This window comes from Curcuma longa, chromosome 1 (genome assembly GCF_044706935.1).
Source record: "Curcuma longa cultivar G26 ecotype Majalengka, Jawa Barat chromosome 1, ITB_CL_G26_1.1, whole genome shotgun sequence".
NCBI lineage: Eukaryota > Viridiplantae > Streptophyta > Magnoliopsida > Zingiberales > Zingiberaceae > Curcuma > Curcuma longa.
In genome coordinates, this window is record NC_133861.1 from 10,671,342 (window position 1) to 10,697,438 (window position 26,097).

At 35.4% G+C, this 26,097-nt stretch overlaps 1 protein-coding gene across 2 annotated transcripts; it reads left to right on the top strand.

Annotated features, from left to right (window-relative positions):
* Positions 1 to 1,463: 1,463 nt before the first annotated feature.
* Positions 1,464 to 25,772, top strand: LOC141842008 (phosphatidylinositol 3-kinase, root isoform). 2 transcript variants are annotated; one of them, XR_012602843.1, is made up of 19 exons: positions 1,464 to 1,960; positions 2,202 to 2,336; positions 4,516 to 4,612; positions 4,766 to 4,862; positions 6,024 to 6,182; positions 6,275 to 6,484; positions 7,247 to 7,425; positions 10,519 to 10,666; positions 11,204 to 11,299; positions 11,958 to 12,093; positions 14,773 to 14,894; positions 17,582 to 17,776; positions 17,866 to 18,036; positions 19,537 to 19,674; positions 20,822 to 20,976; positions 21,351 to 21,494; positions 24,185 to 24,332; positions 24,418 to 24,644; positions 25,567 to 25,772. XR_012602843.1 is itself a non-coding variant. In XM_074730227.1 (19 exons), the coding sequence occupies exons 2-18, from the start codon at positions 2,228 to 2,230 to the stop codon at positions 24,553 to 24,555; spliced, it is 2,442 nt and encodes an 813-aa protein (XP_074586328.1). In that variant the 5' UTR covers positions 1,464 to 1,960; positions 2,202 to 2,227; the 3' UTR covers positions 24,556 to 24,567; positions 25,567 to 25,772. The 2 variants fall into 2 exon arrangements, 1 of the variants encoding a protein (XP_074586328.1); XM_074730227.1 differs by having other exon boundaries at positions 24,418 to 24,567.
* The last annotated feature ends 325 nt before the right edge of the window (positions 25,773 to 26,097 follow it).

Below are 26,097 nucleotides of genomic sequence, written 5' to 3' on the forward strand. Positions count from 1 at the left end.
TCGTGATCGACCAGTTCTATTGCGCGGGAGTAAGTGCATGCAAGATATAGACGTCGGCGGTGGCGCTGTCGGACATCACGTACCAGAGCATCAAGGGCACCTACAGGGGCGCATCCGGTGTACTTCGCGTGCAGCGACGCCGCGCGGCGCTCCGGCATTCACCTCAACGACGTAGAGCTCCAGCTGGTGGAAGCGGGCTACTACACGAATAACCCCTTCTGCTGGCAAGCGTATGGAAACATGGACAAAATCTAGTTACTGTGTGTCTGTGTGTGTGCGCGCGCGCGCAATTATGCTTCTACGAAATTTTGTATGGAGTGGGATTGGTGTGTGTGTGTGTGTGTGTGTGTGTGCAATTATGCTTCTACGAAATTTTGTACTGTTTAACTATTTAAATATTTTCATATACATTATTGATGACGGCAATTATGCTTCTACGAAATTTTGTATGGAGTGGGATTGATAATCTTCAAAACTAATCGATTCAAAAAGATAGATATATATTTGATTTTTTTTATTTTGATGATGAGAATTATCTTCTTGTAAGACTTTCCTTTCATAGATCGATATCATTTGTGCTAGGTACAACAAAAGGATACGGTGATATATATTTTTTAAGAATAACAAAACTCAATATTAAGTATAATATGTATGTGTGTAAATAATTAAAGCGACCAATAATATAAAATAAATAAATAACACCATGTTAATAATAAAATATAATTTAATTTGAAATTCTACCTAGGTATATATAATTTGGCAATCTCAAGTTCATTATAAGTTTTTGCTAGAAAAAAATTTATCATCGTTACAAACTCTACAATCTTGGCATGCGCCAAGAGATTGCCACATATATTTTGGTGTGTGACATGCTTCTCAAGATCGAAAGCTTAATTGTCTCTCTCTACTAATCGTGCCCACCTAAAAATTAAGGCAAACACAATGAGATAAGATGTTTTTACTCGGTTAATACCTTGATTGAGATTGCACTTACCGGTGAGTGTGCACTGCAATCGAGTACTGCTTGAGCAAGCTTGCACCATGCATTAGGTGACACATGACTACGTGCCTACTTACCGCTTAAGTGCATGCCAAATTTATCCTGCGTGCACGTAGGATCGGATCAGTCACCTTCAGAAATAATCGAGGCTAATTAAAATTTATTATTTTACTTAGGTGCATGCCAAATTTTACTTGTGTTTCACACGGCCACCTCTCAATCCTCCGAGTGTGCACTCCTTTTGCTATAGGCTCAACTAGAGTAAGAAAGTTACATGGGCTCAACTAGAGCAAGATGTTTTGTAAGCCCATTATTGCTGTCCTCGTAAGGATAAGATCATCCATAAATTAGGTTAATTCGATTAGTTATTCAAAAATTAGCCTTAAAATTCCACCTAAGCAACCTGACCCGGTCAGTTGTAAAATTCCTGTTGGCTGTTCCAACTGGAAACCATATCTGCCTGATTTCATCCGTACGCCATCCTCCTCCTCGACCTAGTCCCTCTCTAACTCCAACCGATCTCCCTGGGCCGCTGCACATCCAGTAGGCTCGCTCTGGGCGCCCCACCCGTTCGACCTTAAAAGCTACGCCGACGGTCGGCGAGTTCCGATCCCTTGCTCTTCCTATTTCCCCCTTAGGGCTACCTGTCACGAGCGGGGCGTCAAATTCATCGGCAATTGAGATCACAGGATTGAAGGGCCAGAGGTGGAAGATCTGCTCTTCCTCTTTAAGTGGGCAGATTGGATCGGTGAACGACCGGGCTGCCGATCTGGTGTGTGACGGTTAAGATTTGGTTGCAATTTCCGGCCTTCGATGAATCGTCGTGTCCCCTGCTGACGCCAAGGTGGAAACTTGATTGGCCGGTGGGACCGAGTGGAGATTTGACGCCAATCCATTTCTTACTTGGGCTGCCACTGTGGGTGAACAGCGGTTTCTACCCTGGGCGTGAAGTTTTAACCAGTATACAATATACTTGCTCCTTCAATTTCCTCTTGTTTGATTTATGTGATTGCAAACTTAGCTCTCTGTTCATTGTTTGAAGTAATTAGTTGTATGCATTGTTTTCATGAAATTATGTTGCATCAGGATCCTCGTTCGATTTGTAGGCTAATTTTGACCAATTGTCATCAATTCTCCCGTTGATAGCTACTTTCCGTTCTGTTAAGCCTAACTGATGATTATTTTTATGGTTCTCGTGTAGTGCTTTGAAAAACTTCGATAATCCATATGGGTGGAAACGAGTTCCGTTTTTTCCTTTCCTGTGATATAAATCTCCCGGTGACCTTACGGGTCGAGAGGCTTGAAGGCAATCTGCCAAATTCTGTTACATCTCTAGGTGAGTGTTCTTATCTTCTTCAGGCTTCTTTTGCCAACACAGTTAAGCACAAGAACTTTGAATTTTATAACCGTAAAGTCCAATTGGGCGATATCCTTTTCTAATTCAGGCTAACCTGGATTGGGTTAGTCAAGCCAAGCGGCAATGAGCGGTCAGTTCTAATAATTATTCTAGTTGATGACTTTAGTAAGCATTGCAGAATGATAGACTGACAATGTATTTTATTCTTTGTGAGATCATTCCTGAACACAATCTACAACATGAAGTTTATAAATCTAAACTTATAAGTTCGATGTTCAGGATATAAAAATGGGCATTCTATGCTATTCTTCATATCTCAATCTAAAATTATAAATTCTATGTTCAGGATATAAAAATAGGCATTCTATGCTATTCTTCATAGCCCAACGTTCTATGATCGTGTCAACCATCAGTCGCCTATTCATCCTCTATCAGTCAATTAATCCATAGTCTCTTCTCCACATTGCGCCGTTAAAACTTCGATCCTCAGTTGCATTTGAATTGGTTGCTATAGCACCAATCGACTAGACGTACCATCCATGGATTTATTAGTGATTAGTCAATTGCTCCAGTCAACTAGAAAAAGTTATGTTCCCTGCCAAACAAACCTTAGTCAACTGGGCTAGTCGACTGACGAACATCTGATCTTTGGCATCAGTTTGAACCAACAATCGATTGATTGTTATCCATTAGTTGACTGTTCCACTCTAGAATACCCAAACAGATCCAACTTGCAGTATTCAATCAACAATCAACAAAACCATAAACCCTAAACACTCGAGGTTGGCTTATTGAATACCACGATCACGAGCCAACTTATCTACAACCATCAGTAAACACTTGGGGCGTGGTTTACTCAGCCACCAATCAATTGGATTTCAATTATCAATCGGTTGGTTCCCCTTATTTCAATCATAATCATGATCGAGTCCGCCTAAGTTGCTATCTACTGTTGTCCCTTGTATACAAGGCACTCCACTCATATCTCTCATGGAATTCTTTTCTAAATCTTGAGGTATTCTCCTGGCAAGTTACGCCCCTTGGATGTTATGAGCCTTTGGCTCCTCTTCATGCTATCCTTCACGTCTTCGCTTATGTAGTTCACCTCCTTGGCTTTATGTTGCTCTGATGCTTGTTGTCCTACAATATCTCGGATGCCCGCACCATCCTTCTTTGATTTCTATGGATCTCGACTTCCGATCCCTCAAATGTCCCCGCCATCCTTCTCTCATCTTCATGGATCTCATTTTGTGGTCCCTTGGATGCCTGCACCACCCTTTTCTAATCTACGGACTTCTCCTACAGTCCCTTAGATGTCTATGTCATCCTTTATCAATCTTCATGGACCTCATCCTATAGTCCCTCGGATGTTTCCGCCATCCTTCTTCAATTTACATACCTCAAGCCATTGAGCTATCAAACACCTTGACCACACCATGTCAACTTGTATACCTATTAGATCTTGACAACTTCACACACAAGTTAGATATAACAACAAACTTAACTTAAAATCCCTTGTCCAATTCATCAAAACACTTAATTTCCTAATTGTAGAAGGGGACAAAAGTTCCAACACCTATTGTGATATGGTCGTCAACCTTTGCAAACTAGTGCAAACTAGTGAAATCTTCAAACTTAGTTCTCGGGGAGTAGCCTCAAGCCAATGTATAGCCTTGTTCTTTTCATCTTCCTTTAGATCGTCATTGCTCGCAACTCTTGAGTTCTAGATCACGACCTCCTTCATCTCCTCCAAGAAGACACATTCACCTTTAACTTTGTCCTCGAGGGCAAACACAACTTCCAAAAGAGGGGTAACTTTATGTGTTCATTAGCCATGCCAACAAGCTCCACATCAGTACAAAAAAATAGATAGCTATATTTAGTTTTAGTTGTATTTTGGGTTATTGAAAGTGATTTTAGTTTGGAGTCAGTCCACTGTGAACAAAGTATTTGGAAATTATATTTTACAATGATTTAGAGTGGTAAAAAGCCAGACCAAGATTATAAGAATATATGTAATGTCTACATTAGCACAAAATTTTTGGCTTTTCTTTTTAGACTTTGTATACTAATTAAAATACTGACGGTTGTCTACATTTTTCTTTCCTATTATTGTGTTGTTAGACACTATATTCCATTGTTTTTTCATCTTATTCAGAAAGCAATTCATCAAGTGGGAACAAAAATGCAGAACTGTTTGTTGAGTGTACCTTGTATATTGATGGCGTCCCCTTTGGGCTGCCCACAAGGACAAGGTTTTCTCTATTCCTTTCACTCTGCATACACTTATTTCAACTCTATTTGTTCCCATAAAACCTATATAGAGCTCTGAGTTCCTGCTATTTTTGTACCTTTTTAACCTTTTATTTATTTGTATATTATCTAAGTGGATTAGTTCATATGCCCAGGCTAGAATCATCAGGACATCCATATTGCTGGAATGAGCTCATCACATTGAGCACAAAGTACCGGGACTTAACTTCACGGGCCCAGCTTGGTTTTACTGTAAGTCTACACATATTGACTCTGGCAATAGATCTTTTTTTCCTCTAAGATTCATATACATTAAATGGCTTTAAGATATACTACCTTGTAAAAAATTGTTTAATTGTCTTGCTGATAAATGCAATTTATGCTCTTTATTTCCATTTGAACATGATTCTAATTGCTGAATTGAATTCCTTTCTATGAAGTATACTTGGTTTTACCGCAAGTTGGAACATATTCTGACTCTAGCAATGGCCATGATTTTTTTTCTCTCCATGATTCTTATAGATTGACATAAAATGGTCTTGCTGATAAATGTGATTTATGTTCTTTATTTCCATTTGAACATGATTCTAATTGCTGAATTAGATTCCTTTCTATGAAGTAGTATGCTAAAACTCCTAGTTCTTGTCTGTTTATTATTAGCTCTGAATTAACATATATATGACTTTATAACAATCACTATAATGTTGTTATGAGACTTAACTTATCAGTTATAAGTATGCAAAGATTTGTTGCTGTCTCTATGGCGTTTGCTGATGTTACATTACATGTATCATAATTATCTATGTTGTGCATCTATGGATGAGGTGCAGTAAGTAGGGCTGGTGAGAGACAATTTTAGATTTCACATTTGCACGATATCTGCAACTTATTTTTTAAGTAGGATTTGTGTTATAACATTTCACTTATAATCATGTTTGTTATGCTCATGAGATACCTAGGTAACTGAGACCAGAAGCCTACTGTACACTCAGAGAAGATATTATTATTTTTTATATCCCACAATATTATGACAAAACATTGGCAGATATCTTTATAAGGAAAGATGACAAGAATCTATTGAGAAAATTAAGATAGTTTGTTGTACTTCAATCCTTATATTCTTCTTCAATGGTTGACATATATACTTTTTTTCCCTCAAGTATTGAAGTAGCCTTTCCTAATAAATTTAGTTGGATCTGGAATATCAGATCAACAACAAGGAATACCAACTTTTAAGCATACAACAATTTATAGATGTTTGTTGCATCTGTAGAAATTGCTTTTGTTTTCTTGAATCTGTGGATCTTTTTTTTGTTTAAATATGTAGTACCTCTGTTATCTTTCTGTGCATATTCATCGGTCCTGTTAGTCTTGTTGTTTTAATATATGTTTCTGTGTTTAATTTCCCTGTAGGTTTGGGATGTCTCATGTGGTAATGATAATGGTTTAGTTGGCGGAGCAACAATTTATCTGTTTAATAATAAAAAACAACTAAAATCAGGGAGGCAAAAGCTTCGACTTTGGCCTGGAAAAGAAGCAGATGGAGCAATTCCAACTTCTACACCAGGAAAGGTTATTATTATGTTATAAGTTGGATAGTTTTTTATTCACAGAGAGTTTGCATCAATAGTCATCCACCTTTTTAAATGCCTACGAATTAGCAGGTTGCCAAACATGAGCGTGGTGAGATGGAACGTCTGGAGAGGCTTGTAAACAAGTATGAAAGGGGCCAAATACAACAAATTGATTGGCTGGATCGTCTTACTTTTAAAGCTATGGATAAAATTAAGGACAGAGAAAACCTTAGTAGTGACAATTCTCACCTTAGTGTGGTTGTCAACTTCTGCACTTTTGAACACAGAGTTGCTTTCCAGGTTAGCTGTACCTTCACAAGGCTTTCATGATTTCATGGCATCTTTTTGTTTGCTAAAGTTTGGACTCTTCATGCTTCCAATCTCATGCATATATGGTAGCCACATACAAAAGATTTCATCGATATTGTTATGTGATTGCTAATTGGCTAAAAAGATTGGCTGCTAGAACTGTAATTCTGTGACAGTTGAGGACCTGAGCTATCATTATTTGATTATTTTACAAATACCTTTTCAGTATTTTTGGAAAATGAGTATTACCTTGAGAACCATTTTTCATGTAACAGGAAGATTGCCAAAGTAAAATCTCAAATTTTTTTGGTGATGGTTAATGATATTAACTGAGTCATATAGAGAGGAGCATTGCCTTTTTTTTCCATGCTTTGTTGTTATAGATCTTCGTCATGGATAAATTAGACACTTAGATTAGATAATCTATGAAATCAAATGTGTAGAATTCATCTATGTTTGTACATCTTTCAATCCATTATATGGGGTGGTGAGGAGCAACTTCAGGCTGGTTGCTTAGAGTTTCTCTAAGCTACTGGCTACAACTGAAGCTTGACTTTGTTGCCTTTTCAACCTTCTTAGTGGAAATTCACTTGGACCACACAAGATTTAAATCTGCTATTTAGATTATCCTGTCTGTACAAGTTTTAGTATACCTTTGGTTTTATTGTGAAATCTTTCTCTGTCATGACCAACTCAAAACAAAGAATAACTCTGTCAATATTGTTGATCTTATTTCTCATACTCGACATGCAGGAATCTGGGGCAAACTTTTTTGCACCATCCCCTGTATCATCGACAAATGAGCTTGTTACTGTATGGGATCCTGAAGTTGGAAGGACAAATCCTTCTGAGCACAAGCAATTAAAACTTGCTAGAAGCTTGACACGTGGGATTATAGATAGGGATCTCAAACCAAGCTCTAACGAGAGAAAGTAAATTCATTCTTATAGCTGCTATTTTCTGCTTTTCCATGCTTTTTCTATGTTTAATTGTTTATCATTGTCAATTATCTAACAAAGCTTAACTTTCTTTAAGTTATTCTAGATTTCTTGATTAAAAATAGGCCCACAAAGTTTAGTCAACAATTGCATTTTCATGGTAATCTAAACCTGATGGTTGGAACATTGAACTTTGGATTAACTATACTGACATTGTGTCCCAGCCTCCCAGGGAACATGTAGTTTGCCAAGGAATATTTTTGTTACTTGAATAATAGAAAATCAGTAACATATTAGGGAGATAATTGGACACTATTTTGTTTCTAGTCTTCTAAGTTTCTCATCATCCTGTCTTCATTAGCAGATCTAGGGGGTGAACACAGCTGACAACTGGGGCAGTTGCAGTTGCATTCAAATTCACTACTTTTAATCTTTTATCATGGGTGTGCCTCTGCCCAGTAGATTCCTGGAGTATACTGCAATTACTATATGGCATTTATCATACTAATCTCTATTACTTTTGTTATGATGGATGCACTCTTCCTGCCTGAGTTAATTTCAAATTATTGGAAATATATTTTCTCATGTACTATTATCACAAAATGCTCACTTTGCATGTGATACTCTTTTCTAAGCTAGGTCATGGAAACCATTAGTTAAAAGATCATCCTCCATCATCTGAAAATACTTCCATGCTCTAATTTGATGTGTTCTTGACCCAAAGTGCTTCCGAATGTGCTTTTTTCATAAATATACCATAGTAATTAAACATATTATATAAATTTTTATAAGCTTTTAAGTAAGTTTTTGATATCTTGGATCTTTTATTCAATATGAAGATATTGGTGAAGATATTACTGATAGGATAAGAGGGGATGGTTGAAATAGGGACACTCTTCTGGAAGCATGTGTGATTTTTTGCCAATAGAGTCATCATCACGTCTCATCTGCAATAGAGTCATCATCCTCTAAAGGCCTCATCTACAATAGACTCATTCTCCACCCATAAACTCTCATCCGTAAGTAAATTTTCTAGTGTTGTATTAGGTTTTGTCACATAGCTATCATATCCTAACCTACTATAATGTTTCTGACTACTTACCATCGTAAATGTATACCAACACTAGCAACAATAAATACTATTCATCCCAAAATAACATTTTACATTACCGCTTTCTAGACCACATTTATTAATATCGTGCAATCATATAAAATTTCATATATATATATATATATATTGCATAATAACTCACATGAATAGTTATTCAAGTAATAGTCTAGCATGATATAACATATAACACCATGTTGTCACTTGTCACTACACAGCTATATGAAACTATGAACATACATTATAAGATCTCACATATAGGAAAATTATAGAAAAAATCAACAACAATTATGAACAAAGATAAAACATCAAAGAAAAAGGCAAGAGGTGCGAGGAGGCAGAAGGGTCACTGCTTGGTGCACCTTGAAAAGGGGATGTCGCTAGGGGTTCTGGTTAAGCAGCAGAAGAAAAAAGGATCTCAGCTGCTAGGTGACGACATCAGGCTGTTGCAACAAAAGACAGCAAGTGTTGATGGTTGTGTGACAATGAAGCCAGTGGAGAGAGCATTGCATGCAGTGAGGCTTCACAGTTGACTATCGATGGCAGAGATATGCGTGAGATTGCAAGAGAATTGGACTTTGGATTGGTGCCATGAGTGGAGAGGGAGAGGGTGGTTGTACAAGAGTTGGTAAAAAGTGATTGATAGAACAAAATCTAACTTGCAAATTTATCAAATCTGAGACAGAACAGTTTAACTAGTTCAACATTGGTTTAGCTCTAAAATGTCCCAAAAAAAGGGAGCCCAGAGCACGAAGCTCACGGCAATGCAGGGTCTCAGGGAAGCGTCTATTGAATGCAATCTTATCTTGTATTGCAAGAGGTTGTTTCCGCGGCTCGAACCTATGACCATCAGGTCACACGGCAACAACTTTACCATTGCAGCAACTCTAAAATGTCCAAACCAAACCTAATTTAAGCCCGATTCAAGCCCAAAGCGAATTCAAGATGATTCCCGCCTGCTCTTATCCCCAACCAGCCAAAATAAACACAAATGGAACTCATATCAGACTTCCTGTAAATCTTCAGCTTTAGATCATTTGGCTGAAGCCTTAAGACACCCTCAATTACTAATTATTCCTGAGAAAAAAGATCAAGATGGTAATTTAATAAAAAGATTATTCATATTTATAAATGGTACCAGTGATCAATGTTTGAAATATTGTTCCAAGTTGGGGTTTCAGACCATAATTGAAGTGAGATAGTCCTGGTGCTGGTGCCGCACTGGGGTTGTTGACACACGTGCCAGAGGCATTGAAGAAAAAGAGGAAGGAGATGTGATGTAGAATCAAGTTCAAACTTATGTAGAGCCATAATAGACAAATAAGAAGAAGAGCAGGAGGAGGTAATGGCTTGGGTTGTGGAACAGTGGTGCAGTTAGAACAAACCCTCATGTTCACCTCATGAGTCATCCCATTGTGTAAGCTTAGCCCTCACATCCTGTTGTGGCTCGAACTGTTTTGGTTTGAGGAGGCCAGAAGCTCATTGCTGAAGCTCTGCATCTTGTAAGTCACCTCATCACAAAAGCTTCTCATTGAAGCCCTATTGCAATCATTGGTCCTCACCTAGTGGCACTTGCATCATCTTGAATATTGAGTAAGTTTCATGGTCCGAGCTGCAGGTGAAACAATAAGTTTTATCCATACCAACCAACATGGAACAAAATTTAATACCTTGCTAATGATATGATATAATAATCTGTCAGGATGCAATTCGTGTGGCTAAGAACCTTGGATAACTTATGGTTGCCTTTCTTTTATCCTTCTTCCCGTGCACATACATACACATCACTGAATGTACTCTGGTTAATAAAGTTTCTTTAACAGTTTGTTGGTCTTCCAGCAATTCAAAAAAAGACATATATTGTTTTATGTGCAACGTTTGTAGACAACAATGCCTTGCTACTTCTCTATGAAAGCATTCTATTTGCTGAACCTGATACTGCCATTTTTTAGCTACTAATTGTGCAATTTGGCATGTAGGCTAATACAGGGAATCTTGAAGTATCCTCCAACACGCACACTGACTGGCGATGAAAGACAATTGTTATGGAAATTTCGTTTCTCTTTGATGTTGGAGAAGAGAGCTCTTACTAAATTTCTACGTTGTGTTGAATGGAGTGATATTCAGGTTATTATCTTGTGAATTGATCTAGCATCTAGATTTTGAGCATTCTATCCTTTCACGTTTACACATCTGATAGTAATTGCTTTAGTATCTGATTGCTATCCTTAACTAGAATTTGAACTACTTCGGAAGTTTGCCTTTTTTAAAAACCTGATATCACCTTTAGACCATTGGAATTTTGTTGTTTCCTACATGAAGCAAAACCCCAGCCCTAAAATCTAAATCAGATTCAATTCCTTTTTGTTTCCAAGATGGAGGTAATGGGTTCATTTTAGGGAAAAATGCAACTTTACTGCTGTAAGTCCCATTTCTCTCTTTTTTTCCCCTATTTGTATGGATCTTGTGGTATTGGCGATTATGGTTGTCCTTGAAAATTAATCACTTTTCCTTCCAAGCACAGGTAAAAATCCTGTTTATCTACTCATTTATCAAACCATATCACTTTATATATTTTACACTAAGACACCATTTAAATGTTTCTGATATATGAATTCTACGATTGTTTTCTTGCCTGGCATTTGATATGAATATGTTCAACAGGAAGCAAAACAAGCAATTGATTTGATGGGAAGGTGGGAAAGCATTGATGTTACCGATGCATTGGAGCTTCTGTCTCCTGTTTTTGAAAGTGAAGAAGTGAGTATTCAAGATGTTGGTTTTTTGTATGTTCAATATACTGTTAATTCACTTTTGAAATGCCAATGTAAAACTAACCTATATTAGTTTGCGGGACTAGAAGTCTAAATTAATGATAATTAGTTTAACCTTGGTATAACATGCACAGTGTTTGGTTCTTAAAAAAAATCAGCTAGTCAGTATGTGCCCCTTGTCTCGACATTATTTCTTTCTTGCCGGGCCTCCTATAACTGAACAGGTCTTACGGATGTATAATATTGTTGCCTTATTCGAGATGTGTGTTTAAATGACTATCCAAATAGTGCATTCCTATGTGGTGACATGTCCTCCGTGTTCAGATTTATGATAGGACTAGTTGTTAACTGAAAGCAACCAGCTTTACTTTATCTAAGTGACTGGTAAAGATTCATTGGAATATTAAATATGCAGCACTGATGTTGGTGACTGCTAGAACTGATGATGTTCCTATTATTATTGTGTTTAGAGTTTATCCTTGTTTTCAAGTAATCAATTTTGTCTCTTCCTCTGAAAATAAGAAATAGGTGGATTTTTTTCTTTAAAAAAACTTAATATTGAGCAATTTCTTGCATTTCCTTGTGATATGGCACTTCAATTGATGATAAATATAGATAAATTTTCTTGCAAAATATCCATACAGGTTCGTGCTTATGCAGTTAGTGTCCTTGAGAGGGCTGATGACGAGGAACTCAAATGTTATTTACTTCAGTTGGTCCAGGCTCTTCGCTTTGAGAGAACTGATAAGTCTCGCTTGGCACAATTTCTAGTGCAACGTTGTATGTCTTTTCTTCATTTCAACTTTTAATTGCCATTATTGGATCAACAGTTTTGCTTTGCCTTCATTTTTGCTAAATAGTCCTTATTTAGGATATTTTATATTTTTTTATTTTGGGACTATGCTTCCTTTTAATATCAAATTGGAATTTCTAGAGATGTTTATTGTCGCCCAATTAGATTTACTGAACACAGTTTGTGTCTACATGTTGTGCAATTGAATACACATTTAATACACTTGATTGAATATATGAATAAAAAAATGGTAAATAATATTAAATTGAAAAGAATTATTTTTCTTTTTAAAAGAATATGTGCAACTTAAGTGAAGTAAAATCAATCACCAAACAACTTCCAAAATATGATTTATATTCCAATTTGGATTTATACTTGAGGTGGAATAAAATCAATATTTAGTCTAGAACCCTGGTAAAGTTTTATCCATATTTATTTCTCAAACTCATATTAATTGAAAACATTGTAGCAAAAAAAAATCATATTAATTGAAAACATGATTAGAGAAGTGATGGTTTAATTTTAACATATTTTATCATCATAGTATCACAAAGATGCCAATTAAATTTAAAAAAGGTATGATAGAATGAAGTTCTCATCAAATCCTTCATTGAAGAATATAACACACCCAATGTGATTGGACTGTGTGCATGTCAAGGTCATATCAATGGTTGATCAAACAATGGTTGCATATGTAGAACTTGGAATTCTTATTGTCATCAAATCCAAGCTCATGTTGAAGCCCTAACTAACCTCAAATTTGTGGTTGAGAGCAAGCACGAACTCATGTGAACTGATCCTTATCCCAAAGAATAACACAAATAACAACCAATTTTTTAGTAAAGAAGCAGCAAACACTTGACTTAAATACCTCAAACTAGCTTTTTTGACTGTTGGGGCATTTTAGTCGGAGTTTTAAATAGGGGGTATACATAGTAAAATGGGTGGGTTGGGCATATTGGTCCTGGTATTTATTGTGCTTGACATGTGTCAATTGCTGGCAAATTGTTTGTGTGGAAGATGAATTGGTCAATTGACAAATGAAGTCAGCATTCAAAGTAATAGATTTGGGAATGTAGATATATTATATCTATAATGTAGATGGAGTATATTCTCCTTGTTAAGCTACAGTTTTTTGTTGTTGTTGTTGTTTCTTACCATCCTGTGTTAATATTGAGCTACATTCATCTTAAAGTGTAAATTGCTTGTTACAACTTATAATTGTGTAGGTATGGTAATTCTGTAAGCCTGCTTGGCAAACACAATTTTTCTGTTGCATCTCACCAAGAGTAGAGAATGACACTTTTGTCCATCGCACTAAAACATTGTGTAGTCCTCCAGCATTGTCTTTTAGCTTTTTCTTCAGGAATGCATGTATATCGAAAAACCAACGGCAACATGCGTAGAATTAAAATTTTAGATAATCAGTCCTTTCATTCCCAGGAGATACTTTTCAGTAATAGCATTAAGATGCCTGCTGATTCCTGATGCATATATTGTTTACAAGTCTTGTAGGTTTGATTTCTTGTTAGTTGTGAGAAATTCAATTTGAAACCATGTTTCTGTACTACCTATAACTTCTCTAAACAATGAGGATACATCCATGGAATCATTAGACATGATTACATTATTATTACTTATTCTTACCTTTGGTTTCAAGTGCCAAATGGTACTGGTCAGCACAGTAGGCAGAGTAGAAATGTATTGTTCTAATCATTGACTGATAGTGATATTATGTCAGACAGTTGAATGATATTGTATCATCTGTGTTTACATCTTGCAGTGCTTACCTTAATTGATATCGCTTAGAGCCTACTGAGAAAGGAAGAATTTCTTTCCATCATTTATCTTTCAATTTGTTTGTTGACGGTAAGGAGACAAAACACCCAAAAAAAAAAGAGAGGGGAGAGAAAGCACAACAATAGTAAAGGGGGGGGGGGGGGGGGGGGGGGGAGGAAACTATCCATATATTACACTTATGTCATCTCCAATTCCAATTGTTGTTAACTAAGATATATTTATTTACGTGGATAAGTTAGCTCCAGTGCCAAATGTCCTATAAGCTTTATTTAACCTAGATTAAAAATTATAAGTACAATCTCACTAGGATGCTACAAAAATCAATATTTTATTCTTATGCACGATACTCATTTTAATGCTTAGTTATGTTTTATCTGTTATTGCTTTAAAACTTTTATCTCAATTAACTTTCTAATGCTATAGATGTGTATTTGGAACTAAACAAAGTAAGTAAAAGAACATTATATGATTAAAACTCATGAGCTGATCTTGACACATTGAAGTATACTGATGCTCGACACATTGCTAAAATGGTACCATTTCAGTCAAAGATCAAAACTTCAGTACAGATTTATATTTCAAACCTTGACTAAGATACCCTTTGCTCAACAGCCATCAATTTATATTGTGCTTGCTGAATGACTATTGGCATTCTTTTGCAACTATTGCTAGTAAATGAATATTGTAACTTGTCTATTGACTTAATGATAATGCAACTTTTTTTTTGATAGGTAAGATCCCATTTTCATGGTAGTTATATGATCTTGAAGTTTCAAGTTTTATCTATCAAGATTTTCATACTATTCAGTTCACTATGATTTTTTCTGTCTTTACTTTTAAAACTTTTCCATTTGAAAACATTGCAGCTTTATCAAATATTGAGCTAGCTAGCTTCCTTCGTTGGTATGTAGCAGTTGAGCTTCATGATCCTGCCTATGCTAAGCGCTATTACTGTACTTATGATATGCTGGAAGACAACATGATGAAGGTCAGATTTTAAATTTCATTTCAATGTTATTCCTTGATTGCCAGAAGTTACTTCTTTGTGTATGTGATGCAATTTTAGAGTGTTTAGGTTGTCTCATGTCATTCTGTAGGTTGAGATCGCATAATTATTTGGTATCCCTAGAAGGAATGCCACCAGTTGCATATTCAGGGAACGATGAATTAATGTCATTTCATTTTTCATCCCAATCTTGTATAAGGCTATGGATCTGTATATTTTTTTTCCAACATCTGTGATTGTTTAAACAGCCTCGTGCAACATCTGTGAATCTCATGTCATTTGATTGTTGAATCTACCGTGTGACCTGAAGGTCACGGGTTCGAGTCATGGAAACAATATATTACAATGCAAGGTAAAGTTGTGTACAATAGATCCAATATGGTCCAACCCTTCCCCGGGACTCCGCATTGGCGGAAACTTCGTGCACCGAGCTACCTTTTATATGTGATTGTTGCTCTACCTTGAGTTTTTCCAGTGGCATGTTCCTAATATGGTTCCAGATTTGCAACTATGTATTTCTAGATGGTCTGCTTCTTTTGTTAAAAGAGAGAGAAATAGGCTTTAAAATGTTTTCCCCTTTGGTACTTGATGACAAGAACCTTGTCCAAGTAGATAGTAATGTTATGACCCCAGCTTCTACTACCATGCCAAATGAGGAACAACATGCCAGATAGATTAAATCATCAGTGGTGTAGTTGTTAAATAGTCACACATTGTGGAAGAGTTTTATGAAGTTTTAATTTAGTTATTTCTTTACCTATGGTGGTGGGTAGATGATGTTCTGGTTTGTGTCAGAGACTAGTCACTTCTTTGAGGAATGTATCTTTAATAAGAACAAATGGATGCAACGGAATGCAATTAGGTTATAGTCAGAAATCTCTCCGTTATTCTTATCCTTTGGTCTCGTTCTTTGAGCTTTAATCGTACATCTCAGTGGGGTTGAACATGAGATTGCATCATACAGGTCAACAACTACAGTGGATTTGATCACAACTCATAGGTACATATGTAATGCTTAAATTTGATTATGAATCTGTTGTGGAATGAGTGCAGAACCTCATGAAGCTATACTAGAATATATATCCTGGGAACAACATGAGTACATGACTTTTTGTGTTTAACATGCACAATACTATTTTTCATATGAATACTCACTGTAGAATATTACTTCATGACACACTTAAAGATGGAATTCTGCAATACAATGTATCCGTCTCTTGTGTATGTGTCTTTCACTGTGGAATGACTTCACTGTGATAATTAGATCTGTAACTAAAAGACTTTAACTACTGCTATCAGTTACTTCAGTTCATCCACTGCATTTATTTTACTGCATTAGAAGCAATGACCTCTATGGTTAATTTTAAACTTATCCTATTATTTTAGATTTTTTCAAATAAATCTAGCTTGAAATGTTATTGTTAATAATTCTAATACTATGCATGTGCTCTGGACTTTGTGAAAATCCAACCTCCCATCTATTTGCTTGTAACTTCCAACCTTGGAGCCTTCTATGATCTTCACAAAAAGGCAACCTAGTATCTGCTCTTTTTTCGTAATGACTTCTATTACCTCCCTTTCTATCTCAATGGAGTTCATGTGATAGAGGCAATCTTTTTCTGCGTTCTTCTGAAAGGATGGAGGAGATTCTGAGAATGCTTGAGCTAGTGTCCCTCTGCAATGGGTCCTGAGGTCAATTCTTGACTTATGCTGTAACTGACATTGCAATAAAATAAATATTGCATAGTCTGGTCATATCAATGACTTATCAGCAATTCCTTATGAAAGCTCCCTACTCTTCCAATCTTGAATCAATTGGTTTCAGATTTTTTCCCCCTATATTATTAATGGCTTTAAGCTCATTTTACTTAGGTTTTATACGATGATTTTTTGTTTTGCAATCTTTATCTATTTGTATTGATGGATACTAATAGAGGTGAATATCTAATTGCAAAAGAAAGAAGTCATCTTCTTTGAGTAATTCAATGAACTGTGCTACTGTTTGTAATTTCAAACCTGCCCATGACATGAAAATTACATAAGAACCATTCATGATGTTTTTGTTTCTGACTTGTCCATTGTGATCAGAAGTCTGGTTTGATTCCCAAATTTAAGTTCTTTTGGGATAATATCTCTGATTGACACCCTAAGTTAATTCCTGTCTTCCTTGCGATGCAATAGGGGATTTGATATAATCCCAACAAGAAGTTTCCTCAACAGTAATGCTTTTGATTCACATAATTAATTTATCTCTCACCCCTCTAACATGAAAGGAAGTTTGATTTAATTTTCTAAATTCTTTTCACCAAAATACTTTTTAGGAGCATAGTTGTACTGATTATTGAATGAGTAATGTAATTAATTATAAAGTTAATTTTGTACCTGTATCTGAAAAAGATTAAAACCAGAGTTATTTGCTTCTAGTTGTCACTTTTACTTTCCCTCAAGGATTATCACCTAAAATACCTGAGAGTTTATTAGGTTATTGTTGAAAATTTAAAAAAGAAATGATCAAAACTCTTTGTCTGTGGACCACATAGTGATGGATCATCCACCAAGCCATCTTAGAATTTTATTTAATTTTTGAAAGTTCAAGAAAGATTTGAAAATTTAATTATCTTCTCTTGCTTCTGAATCTCAATGCTCACAATTTCTTTTGTTGTGAACAGTTGCAAGTTGGCATAAGTCGAGAAGAAAATGGATACAAGTTATGGCAGAGTTTGGTTCGCCAAACAGACCTAATAGCTCAGCTGTGTTCAATTACAAAGGATGTTAGAAATGTACGTGGTGGAACTCAAAAGAAAATAGAGAAGTTACGACATCTTCTTACTGGACTTCTTAGTGAGCTTACCTATTTTGATGAGGTATTATTACCATTAGCTGAATTTGGTTAGCTGTATATATACGGTATCTTTATGTCTAACACATGCTTTTCTTATTTGTATTGTGTTAGCCCATTCGATCACCTCTGGCTCCTGGGACATTGATAACTGGAATTGTACCAGCAGAGTCGTCTATTTTCAAAAGTGCACTGCATCCTTTGCGTCTTACATTTAGGACCCTTAATGGTGAAACTTGCAAGGTGATCTTTAAAAAGGGGGATGATCTTCGTCAAGATCAGCTGGTTGGTTTCCTTTTTTTGGTTCTATTAAATTTGAATTTTGTACCTCTTATTGATTAGTTTTCTATGACATTATTCTTATCCTCCTTTGGCAATCCTTATCTTGCACCAAGATGCATGTTGTTTTAGATGCAATAGCTTAGCAAACATATAACAAAAGATAGTTATATCATGTATCCACTAGATTTGGATACAAAAGTTTCTTATCATGCTCTCTTTCCTATTTTGCTAAAGTAAATCACGTGAGCATATCGACCTTTAGTCACAATAAAGTTTTGACATTCTAAGCAATAATTTCTGTTCTACAAATCTCTCTTATGGAATAATTGAGCTCAGGCTGCTAAACATAATTTTTTCTTTTAGAGACCATATTGTTGGTAAATGGAAGATGTGGGATAGACTTTGCCCAAATCATTGAATTGTTCAATAGGCTATGTTAATTATTGGACTTATTCAGACAAGAGTTACTACATGCATATCCATTTAGGTGTGCAGCATTTCATATTCTAACAACTTTTACATGTGATCAATGTAACTAGGAGGTTTCATCTGATGTCCATTCTTGGATACCTGTTGGTAAATCGAAGATTTGAGACTTCTTCTAAATCATAAAACTGTTAAATAAGCTATGCTAATTGGACTCACTTGGGAAGAGTTTTCACATGCATATGGATTTAGATCAAGGTTTAAAATATCGAGCCGTACCGAGGTTTCGGTCCCGGACCAAAACGATACAGTTTCAGTACCGTATCGTACCGTGCTGGTATATTTTCGGTATTTTTAAAATATAAAATATATTAACTAAAATAAAAAATTTAATCTAAATATTTAAAAATAAAAAATAAAATATTTTAAAAAAATAATAAGATAATTTTATGGATTTTAATAAAGTCTATTTAAATTATCTCCAACTATAGTTAGGAATTGATTATGAAAATCTCATTAAACTCTAAGTTTAAAAAAAAACAAAACAAGAAATCGTGACACGCGCTGGCCCGCGCGCGGAGGCATCGCCGGACCCGCGCGATGCTCGGGTGGCGTAGCCGGGCTCGGGCGGCGCCTCCTCTAGGCAGCGCCTCCGAAGGCGTCGCCGAGCTCGAGCGACGCCTCCGGAGGCGTATCCCGGCCGGAACGCCTGTGTTGGTGTTGTGCCGGTGCCGGTCTGTCGGCGGAACGAAATTTTCGCCGGTATCGCACGATACGGCTCGAGATTTCAACCCATGATTTAGATGTATGTGAATTCATTTTCTAAAAATTTTTACATGTGGTTAATGTGACTAGGAGAGTCAATCCTGATGTCTGGTGTCCAAGACAAACAGGCAGGTCTAGGAAAAAAGGTTCAAGGAACACAGTAAACATGTAAATATATTATTCTCAATGGTGAATATTTGTTCTTGAAAAATTATATTAATTTGTTTCCTGTTTTTGCTTCACGTATGTTCATGGTGCTAGCTTAGTGAATCTCTAATGGCTTAAAGAGTCTGATGGGTTGTGTTAACACAGGTTATCCAAATGGTGTCTCTAATGGATCGATTGCTAAAATTGGAGAATCTGGACTTGCAGTTAACTCCATATAAAGTTCTTGCAACTGGGCAAGATGAAGGGATGCTAGAATTTGTCCCATCCAGCTCTCTTGCACAGGTATCTTGATGTTCTGACAATATTGAATTAGTCACTTGTGAATAAATAAATCTGCACTACTATTTTTCTGGCATGGTTTCATGCTATGATCAGTACTTGTTTTCTTGAACATATTAGTTTTGTGTTCTACTCACATGATTGGAAATTTTCTATCATGTCTGGTGTAAAGTACAAGGCCTTGAGAAGCTGATTGAGATCTTATAAATTCACAAGGGTTTTGTGTAAAATAATAATAAAATAATATACATATGAGTAGAGAGGGTTACCTATAGTTTGGAATAACCTAGATAATTGTTCCCATCTTCATATGTGTCATGATCAACATATTTAGTATAGACTATAATTGGTTGATACATCAATATTAACCAGATAACACATGGCTACAATTAACAAAATCTTTATATTTCAGAAGAAAATGCATGAAATAAGGTAATGATACATCTTATGAGGTTCTGAGCTTCATTTAATGTTGTTAATACTTGAAAATAATCATAAATATAGTGAGCTGTGTAGATAGCTGAAGGGTGATTTTTTAAAATTTTTTACAGTAATAGTTAAAGATAAATAATAGAGAACATGCAAAATTAATTCCTCAAAAGAGGACTTATCGGTGATCTTTTCTGATCTTTATCTAGCCAACATAATTTGTTTTTTAGACTTGTTTTACACTTTTATATTATTACACTAGATCATGTATAAAGACTATCATTAAGTTGGGTTAGAAGAAACAATCAACTAAAGCAAATTTATAAGTTAATGAATCAGTTAGGATTATTTAGTTATCTGGTATTTAGAACCTTGATTAATTAGTATATTACCAAATTAGGGTACATTCAGTAACTGCTTAATGTACATGAATCAACATTGCTTTTTCAATTACTTTATTACCAAATATGAGAGATATTTTACTTGGACCACTACTGACTGAGTTTAGAGTTGTAGTGATGCAGAGATGATTAAGTTTACACTAAACACTTGTCCTTTATCTGAGTAAACATTGCTTAGATTATGCTTTTATTTGCTTCTCAAGGAGCAGGTTTTATACTTGAAAATGTTTAGCCCTTAAGAATATAGTAATTTTTTCTTGTTGATGGTTCATTGTATCTTTACATATTACGAAAATACTGATATTATAGTATCATCTTAGATTCTTTCGGAAGACCGTAGTATCGTGAGCTATTTACAACGGTTTCACCCTGATGAAGATGGTCCATTTGGCATAACAGCTCAATGTCTTGAAACATTTATCAAGAGTTGTGCTGGCTACTCAGTTATTACATACATACTGGGGATAGGAGACAGGTCCGTCTACTTCTTTTTACCTTGCTTTTTTCTTTGTTGTAAGTAATTATTTCAAAATGTATATTATGAGAAATTTGCATTTGACTGCATAATATAGTGAATTTGTTGCCCACATGTTTTGTTTGAGTACTTTTCCTGCTATATATTTCGCTACAATCTCAATAGAATTGTATGACCATCCCTCAATGTGTCTCATGTTTTCTTTATGAGTTGAAATGAGGATCAACCTTATGGCTAAAAATTTTACATGACCTTAGCATTTTGTTTCAACTATTTTATCAATTTTTTCCTTGATTTCTAGAAAAATTTATACATGACTTTTATTGTATACTTTTCAATTTTCCCACTTTTCATTTTTCTAATGTGACTTTCAGGCATTTGGACAACCTCCTTCTCCGAGATGATGGTCGCCTCTTTCATGTGGATTTTGGCTATATATTAGGTAGAGATCCCAAGCCATTTCCACCACCCATGAAACTCTGCAAGGAAATGGTTGAGGCCATGGGTGGAGCTGAAAGGTATATTGAGACATCTAAGATAGTATGTATTCTTTATATTTATGAAATGCCTGCCAATGTAATATAGGCACAACTAAATGTGCAACTTTGAAATGATGCATATGATTATACATTGCTGTAATTTTCCATGGGTATCCTGTCATTCTCAAATTTTTTTGGCATTTGAATCACCCTTTAACTGGCTTGGGTCATTTATTAGAATTCTTGTTCGACCAAATTATGTACTACAAATCACTTGTATAGAATCTGATGATAGCTTTGCCAAATCAATGCAAATATGCTTGATCTTTCTATTGATTCGTAAAATGTTTGGCAAATCATGACATTAGAGACAGTAATAGCAGATTGATAGCTTCTTTGTTTCTTGTTGAATATTGGTTTGGCTAGAAAATTACCATAAAATGCTTCCTTAGAAGCTGATGGTTGAGTCACAGGCCTTACTAATGGCTGTGATGCCAAATGGCACACAACTATTCAATGCAATACTAGGCAACAACACCTATCATGATCTCATACTCGAATTATATGCACATTGCTAGATTAAAGTTCCAGTGTGCTAAATGGCTTGTCAACTAACAGCTCACCACAATTTTTTAAAACAGATTAATGGCTAAAAATATCTTGTCTATTCTGATTTTTTTACTTTAACAAACTGTGCCCTAATTTATTCAAATTTATAACTATTCTATTCAATTTCATAACAATCAATCTGTAACTAACCCTTTAAAAATTCAGCACATCACCGCATGAAATTGCAGTTCTTGGTTTATAATGCTAGTATTGGGCGGTCTAAAAATAAGCCAGCTATTGATTTGCTAAGAAAAAAACAATTCTTTATTCCTAGTAAAAAGAATGGATTCTATGAATCCCTTCGGACCTTAGGACTTAATTTGAACTTTCATGCTTGAAATTTATTAGGACAAATTGTTTTTAATGGAAAAATGCATGTGGCTTTTAGGAGAAGGATATTCATTATAAAGTTTGGACAAAAAGATCATATATTTTGTCTTTAATTCTTTTCTTAGATTAATGTAATACTATGGTATATCTAGTCGTGGTTTACATTGGTAGTGTTTGGGGTACTTAGGAAATAATACATGTAAAAAGTTTGTGTATCAATGTTGAGAATACTTGGATGGATGTGTGAAATTAATAGTAAAAAAATAAATTAGAAATATTCACAAGAGAGAAAATAGGTTAAAATGATATAAACATCCCTAAAGAAAATGAGATACTAAGATGAGTTGGAAGTGTGAGGATAAAGAAAGATGAGTGGAAATTGCAAACAAACAAATAACAAGTTAGGCGTTTAACTATTTGGGGTTTGTTACATGTGTCTTATTCTGGCATTGAACTATATGTAAGGTTATATTGTTAGTAATATTTAGATCTTTTAGATCACTTATTACATTATAACATAGTTTTTCTTTGATTTCCCTCTACTTTCCACACCTTCAATTCTGATCACTTGTGTTTTTTTTGGAATAGCCATATCATCTTAACATTCTTTTTCTTTCATTTTATCATTTTTATAGCTACACTTATTTACTCTTAGATAATAACATGACTTGAGAAAATTATATTTATCATAATTAGTATATATTTAAATGATTTTACTAGTGATATATCCTTTCCTATGGTTCAAAAATGGAATAGAATCCCCTGGCAGTAGACACGCTAGATTTGTGGTTGGAATCAAATGTTGCACCACTTAGTGAAGAGAAATTATCATTCGCTGAAGAGATTTTGTTAATTAAAGTGTAAGTTATATGGGATCTAAATTTCATAGTGGTTTGTCCTTAGGATGTAGCTTTACCATCTCTAGATTCGTCTTTTCTAAATATGATGTGTCAACTGATGGACATGTTTTATGGTCAGTAATACATTAGTTTTAAGATTACATATTTGGAAATTTTGTCTATACATCTAATCATCCTCGAAAGGAAATTTGTTAAGATGCAATCTATTGTTGATTGAATATCCATGACAGTTGAAGTATCAGTTGCCTTTATGTTAGGATGTTTAATTCTGGATCTGATGGCAATGTGACCGGCCTTACAGCAAAACATTATGGTTTGTATTTACTACAGATAGAACCATTGTGAAGTAAATTGAGGAAGAAAGGACAACTTTAATGCTGGATGGGTATTAAGGGAGAAGGTTTTTGTCTTTTCTAACCTATCTATCTTATATCAACAAATAGGCTGAAGAGTAGTGTTGTGATCTTGAATAGAATAACCTTGTAACCTAGCTACCTTATATCAAGTAGGCTGAAGAGTAGCTTTGAGATCTTCAATAGAATGTGTAAATGAAAATTGTTGAGGCATACTCACCAGTTGTCTACTCCGAGTCCTTATGCAGACTATCTTATTGACATCCATACAAACACATTCCCATGAAGGAATGTCTCTATTTTCTTTTAAACCATTGACTATAATATCACTATTGGTTACCTAGTGAATGATTTTCTATTTCAGATGAAATGTTACCAGGTTAACCTTCTGTGAGCTATATAAATTCACTGATAAATGATGGAGGTTAATCTTCAAAATGTTATGAATATTTTTCTTGGAAATTGTCTACTGTTTAATGTGTGCATGTCCATGTTGGATTGACCTCTAAGTTTAGATGCTCTAGACCTTTAAAAAACCATTATGCATGTCATAATGTAGTTTATTCTTCTGTTGCAGCCAATATTACACAAGATTTAAATCTTATTGTTGTGAAGCATACAACATTTTGCGGAAATCCAGCAACCTTATATTGAACCTTTTTCATCTGATAGCTGGTTCTAACATCCCTGACATTGCTTCTGATCCTGAAAAAGGCATTCTGAAGGTGTGCTTATGGTTCATTTCATGGTTTGTATTTCAGATAAGAATATCAAATAATATGCTAGTTCACTATCTGATCATGTGTTTAGGTTCAAGAAAAGTTCCGTTTGGATCTGGATGATGAAGATGCCATACACTTCTTCCAGGATCTCATAACTGAGAGTGTTAGTGCCCTGTTCCCTCAAATGGTCGAGACCATCCATCGATGGGCCCAGTACTGGCGTTAATTATTCTCCATGGTGAGCTTTCCCGACTTTAGTGGGCCTGTATCAAAGTTAAAGTTGATACACGTTTCTTATTATGGCCTTGCTGATAGGTATATATTTTTTTCTAAATGCTATTTTCCTAAATTATGCACTCCTACATGTTGATTCCAGTCATTCTTGAGTTTGCAATCTGAAAGAATTATGCTTATGAATTCATTCTTGTACACTTATAAACCTTCAATTCTACTCCATAATTCCCGTGCAATCTGCAAGAATTATGCTTATAGATTCATTCTTGCACACTTTATAAACCTTCAATTATACTCCATAATTCCCATGCAATCTGCAAGAATTATGCTTATAGATTTATTCTCGTACACTTATAATCCCTTCTATTCTGCTTCAATTTCCAGTTGGAAAGCCCTTGTGTTTCTTTGTGCATCCTATTATTTGTTCACTAATTTCCTTTCTAGCTGAATGACTATTTTTGACTTGGATGTGAAAAGTTAGGTAGGGGGGGGGGGGGGGGGGGGGGGGGGGGGAATACTGGTGCATTTGGTCAAGTAGCAAATTGGATTGGAATGGGGCGGACATGCATGGTGAGCAGGCTGACTGGCTTACCCAGCCTGTTCAGCCTGATTGAGACACGTTGGATGTGCCAATTGGGTTAGTTGGGTTAGTTGGTCCAGTTGGCCAGACTGGACGAGTCAGTGGGTGTTGGATAAGTCATGTCGTGTTATTTTATTTACACGAAGACAATCCTTATCAATTGTTGGTATTCCTACAAATCGAGTATCAGAAAATCAAATGTTTATTTCACTCCGTGACCAAATTAAAAAATAGGTATTCCTATTTATTCCTTGTCAATTTCATTCCTTAAATTATTTATATAAACCAACCAAGCACACCATAGATTCTTGGTAAGATATGATTCATGCGATTTCTGGTGTCTGACAAATGACTTATTCTATTACACATTAATACGTTGTGAATTTGTATTCAGCAAGTTGAAGGGTTTTACTCTTTTCGCAGGGCTGGTTCCAGAGTTCGGCTGCTGTATTTAGGTAGGTTCTCTTTAATGCTTGGAATAACCATCTTGTTGTAAATTTACGATATGATTATAGTATTAGCGATCATAAGTTAAAATTCGTTTTGTACAGTTACCATCTTCTGTTTTCAATCTAAAACATTTCTTTATGGGAATCTGGTTTTGGTGTTTATTTCTGAGTAAAGATGAATTAATTTTGTATTGCTTGGTGTGGATGTACATGCAAACATCTGTGCACAATGTCGTAGTATATCTCCTAATGCTACTCTAATTTCTCCTATGAGAGCCCCTGATGACAAAGTCCAAGATTTTGATAATGGTTTCATCTGAAATATATATATTAAATGGGAATAAATAACAACAGATTTAATGAATGGCAGAACCAGCAACTAGAACGTGTGATCGCAGGTGGGCTTTCAGCTACTATTGTTCGCGAGGTCCCCCTAGGAGATGTGCATATCGTAAGCATTTCGCTGCTCTCTTCTTTTATTGTCTACTGAGATATTTACTTCATA

Excerpts from the sequence above, each read along its gene's own strand:
- LOC141842008 (XM_074730227.1), top strand. The coding sequence starts at position 2,228 with ATGGGTGGAAACGAGTTCCGTTTTTTCCTTTCCTGTGATATAAATCTC. Across the intron at positions 10,667-11,203 it reads TTGAATGGAGTGATATTCAG|GAAGCAAAACAAGCAATTGA; the intron begins GTTATTATCTTG and ends TATGTTCAACAG. Across the intron at positions 14,895-17,581 it reads TGGAAGACAACATGATGAAG|TTGCAAGTTGGCATAAGTCG; the intron begins GTCAGATTTTAA and ends TGTTGTGAACAG.